Source organism: Limulus polyphemus, unplaced genomic scaffold, assembly GCF_000517525.1.
Source record: "Limulus polyphemus unplaced genomic scaffold, Limulus_polyphemus-2.1.2 Scaffold1918, whole genome shotgun sequence".
In the NCBI taxonomy this organism is placed as follows: Eukaryota; Metazoa; Arthropoda; class Merostomata; order Xiphosura; family Limulidae; genus Limulus; species Limulus polyphemus.
The window spans coordinates 110,653-115,035 of NW_013667528.1; the positions used below are offsets into that span (position 1 = coordinate 110,653).

The 4,383-nt window shown below is 29.8% G+C and overlaps 1 protein-coding gene across 1 annotated transcript in view; it reads left to right on the forward strand.

Moving 5' to 3' along the window:
* Positions 1–4,383, forward strand: part of LOC106465351 (obscurin-like) — a 128,553-nt gene that overhangs the window by 5,533 nt on the left and 118,637 nt on the right. The window contains exons 2-4 of the mRNA XM_022393222.1: positions 2,393–2,563; positions 3,053–3,122; positions 4,096–4,188. Of these exons, the coding sequence (XP_022248930.1) occupies positions 2,393–2,563; positions 3,053–3,122; positions 4,096–4,188 (334 nt within the window). The remainder of the gene's footprint in view (positions 1–2,392; positions 2,564–3,052; positions 3,123–4,095; positions 4,189–4,383) is intronic.

Sequence of the window (4,383 nt, forward strand, 5' to 3'; positions counted from 1 at the left end):
CGAAAAAAAAAAAAAAGTCAAAAAACACGCTTTATTCATTATAGGAGGTAATAACACCGTATATCTGTATTAATGAATACTTGTGAACACGATTTTAGCCTTATAAATTCTAAAGATTTCCTGTTTTTATGATCTAATCCATTTATTTGTCAATCATTAGAATTAATCATTATATGAAAACAGTAACTTATCGTAAATAACTTGGGAATTTGATGATTAGTTGTTTTCAACCCATGTCTTCGGTGTTACTGGTAGTAAGTAATTTACAAATTACATTCCCTGTATGGCTTTTAAATATATTAACATAAGTTTGAGCCAAGTAGCCCTCACATGATTTACAATATCAATAATTACAAATCTAACGTTGTTATAATAAGCAAATCTGACTCAGTACACTACTTAAAATTTCCACCGAAGTTTTAACCTTGTCCAGTGTCTTTGTTCATGAAGTACGTTATCAAATTGTAGCCATTGTTAACCGTTGTCTGAAGTTAGTCGTGCTCTGTTATAAGAACAATACAATGGTATGCGTAGTGCTTTAAATATAAAAAAAATGCCAATTCGCTAGTGATAATTATTTTAGTAGTGATGATTGTTTTGAAATAAAATACAATTTACAAATATGTTGATTTATGATCATTTGTAAAGATGGTATATATATTTTTTCCAACAAAGAACGTAAGTTTCTGAATTAAACTGTCTTATACCAAAATTTACCTTAAACATAAAGTTGTATTATAAATAACACAAGGGTTTTTCTTATATTTAGTTGAGACGAAAGAGAAACGTATCTTACAGACAGATTTTTAGTGACGAAATGATTATTTGAATCCATCTTGCTTCGAATGTTTCTATTATCTTTATAACCAAGTTTTGGTATCGAAACAACAGGGAATCCTCAATAGCCGCGGCACTTGAAATTCTTTTAGGCAGGATTATAGTAAATTAAACTTTGAGACCATTTTTTTCCTTTTTATTAGCTATATTTTTGTGCGCCAGCAATACCAAGTTTGAGGCGCGCGTATACCCGATTCGATTTTATTACTCATCAGGATCTCTACCAGCTTACCCTCAAATTGAAATTCTTTTAGACAGTATTAGAGTAAATTAATCTATGAGACCTTGGGCATGATCAAATATGTCAATCGAAAAGGTTTGACCTCCTGAGTCGAAAACTGTAAGTAGATCTCAAATCGGTAAAGAGATGACGGAGCTATCAGTTAAAAGTTTTTACTTGAAAATCAAACAAACTCCAAGTCATTATATGAGCTGCTATGCTGCGGCTAAAAATTCAAATTGCTGAGTACACTTATCAACTAATTAAACAATAAATATTTTTAATTAACAAAAATTATACGTCCATTGTTCAATGTATTTTGGCCATCACGCATCATTTCTTTGTATTTGCTTCCATATAATTATGTCTAAAAGAAATTATTTATTTAAAGAACAATGGAGAAACATTCCAATATATTTTACTTTTTTAAGAAAGCTTATGTAAAACACTGCTAGGGGGCGTATTGTAGTCTGGGGAATTTATTTATTTTTCGTAATAAAATATAATTATAATTCAAATTTTTCGCGTGGCACGTAGTTACTGCTAAAAATGGATCTCTGTTACGTGAATATTAAATAAGTTGGTTAAGAGATTAAATTAGATAAAAAAACGGTTTCGCTCATGTATACCTCAGAACCAAAATACCGAAATAGTCCATGTTTTTTATCATTTATTTTATTTAGTAATGTTAGCCTCGAACTATTTAATTTTATCTAATCACATATCCATTAAAATGATTGTTTTCCACTTAAGTGGTCACTATGACATAACATTAGTAAGTTAAATATAGAGAAAATCCTCATACATAAGCTTGATAAGAACAAAACTAACATTTTCACAAGTTTATAAGAGTACTGAATTTGCGGTCCTTCGACGCTTATTTCAAATGAAGCAACGATATATTAATAATATTTAACATTTTTGACAACAATAAGATCAAAATTGGCACAGCTGTAAGTCTGAAGGCTTATAACGCTAAAAAACAAAACAGGTTTCGATACCCGTGGTGGGCACAGCATAGATAGCCCATTGTGTAGCTTTGTGCTTAACTACAAACAAACGAAAAAGATCAGAAGTGTTAATGGTTAATTTCTTCCTACTATCACGACTTTGATACGTACATTACTTTGGTTTAACTAATAAACTCCACACGTAAATCTATGCCTTTTTTATCTGTTTGGAATTTCCAATAATTCCACAATCTTCATCATAACTTCGTCAATACAGTTTATTCTCATCCTTCTTGCAATCTTTAATATTGTTTTTTCAAAATATCGCTACTTGTAAATATCTCGTGTGTGTTTTGATGAATTGTGTTCCTTCTCGTTATTTCAGGGCCGTGGTTAAAGAGCTAGTTGATACTGAGGAAGACTTCTCCAAAGATATGCAGTACGTGGTTAACAACTATTTAAAAGCAATGGACAGTCCAGAAACACCTAAAGAAGTTCGAGACCAAAAAGACATAATTTTTTCGAATTTCAAAGAAATTTGCGATTTCCATAACAAGTGGGTATAACTTTTCCCCTGGCTATGTAAAATGGTTTAAACTGAAAAATCTAAGCAGAGTGTATTTATTTTAAATGTAAATTGGATGCGAAATATTAATATTTAAATTAGGTTTATTAACGTTGGGAAAACAATTAGGTTTATAGGCCTAACAAAAGTGAAATAATGTATAATTTTTAGTTATGTGTCACTTATAAATAATAATAAAAAACATAATTATTAGAATAATCGTCATTAAAAGCCATAAAAGTATTAACATAACATGCTTGAGCACTTGTGTTTAATTTATGTATTCTTACAGAAAACTGTTTTATACATATATTTTAAGCTGCTTTTCAAAATGATTAAGGTAAGCAACCGATTGTGTGTTTTACGTATCTGTTAAAATGTTTCAGTTAAATTCTTCAAATTATTTTTCACTTGAAGAAATACATCCCAGTTGTTCTATTGATATTTACTGTTTATCTATTCTTCATCTTTTACTTTCAGTGTTCTTATTAAAGGAGTTCAATATCACGCTAATGAACCTCAAAAGTTGGGTGTAACGTTTTTACGGCTGGTAAGTTATTGTAAATATGATTATATTTACTAATCCCTCATTGAGAGGTTAAAATTAATCCTTAAGATTAACACAAAATATTTATAAGAAAAAGTTTATTTTCGTAAACCTCTTTGTTTAGACAACTGCTGTAGTAACTGTTCAAAATATGAGTATTATTATTTTTGTTGTTATCATTATAGATTATAGAATATACAAAAACCACGTTTTTATAAAAGTACAAGTAACTTAAATTATGAACATTAAATATCGCCCCCCATAACTACAAACAAACATTAAATATTATCTATAGGTGTATAGATAAAGGTAGATTATGAAGAGGTGTTTTCCATTTTTTCGTATATATTCATACGCCGTTTCAAAAGTTAAATCTAATTAGTGCTAACGCGTATATTTGTAAAATACCTGTTAGGTGCTTCCCTCCTGGAATAGTCTTCTGAATTTGTACGATAAGTTGAAATAATGGCTGATTACAGGCCTATCGATTTCGTCAAGGGCATTTCAAGTTTAGAACACAGAGATCCTGGATTTTTGCACCTGTAAAAACAATTACATTAAAGGCTTAGGGAAGAGTGAGTCTTTTTCTTGCAAGTCAGTAGGGTGTCACTGTGGCGATAACTGCATTTGTTTTTATCACTCATTTCATGTTTTAAATTCTAGGCCAAGGCCTAACGTTAAATCAATCTGTAGCAGAAGAATGTACAAGTAACTACAGCGTTTTATAGGCCTAAATCCTTATTATTTATATAAAAAAATTGTTTTTTTTTCTGTGTTGTTAAAAACGTTTTTAGAATCTCAAAATAATATTAGTTCAGTTTTAACTAAAATAAAATAAATGTTAGATATAAATATAACGAACGTATATTCGTGCGATAGTACGAATTCTTAAGGTACTCTAAAATTAAAATCTTAAGACTTTAATCGAACTTACGAGAAATACAATCATGACCAAGTCTAAATTTCTGTGTTCCAGGAGCGAGACTTTGACAAACATGTTAATTACTGTCGAGATGTACCACAAGCTCAAGCAGTCCTTGCAACTGAACCGGTGAAAGAATATTTTGATGTAAGTTTTATTTATTCGTTTTCACTGAGTAACATAAGCTGCGTATTATTTATTTGTTTGTAAGAATTTCCATATTTTTTCTAAATACTAGTAAATTATTTACTAAAATGTTATTTTTCAATGTATCTAATGTCCAATCTCCTTATGGTGGGTGTTTGTTTGTTTTTAATTAAGCACAAAGCTACACAATGGGAT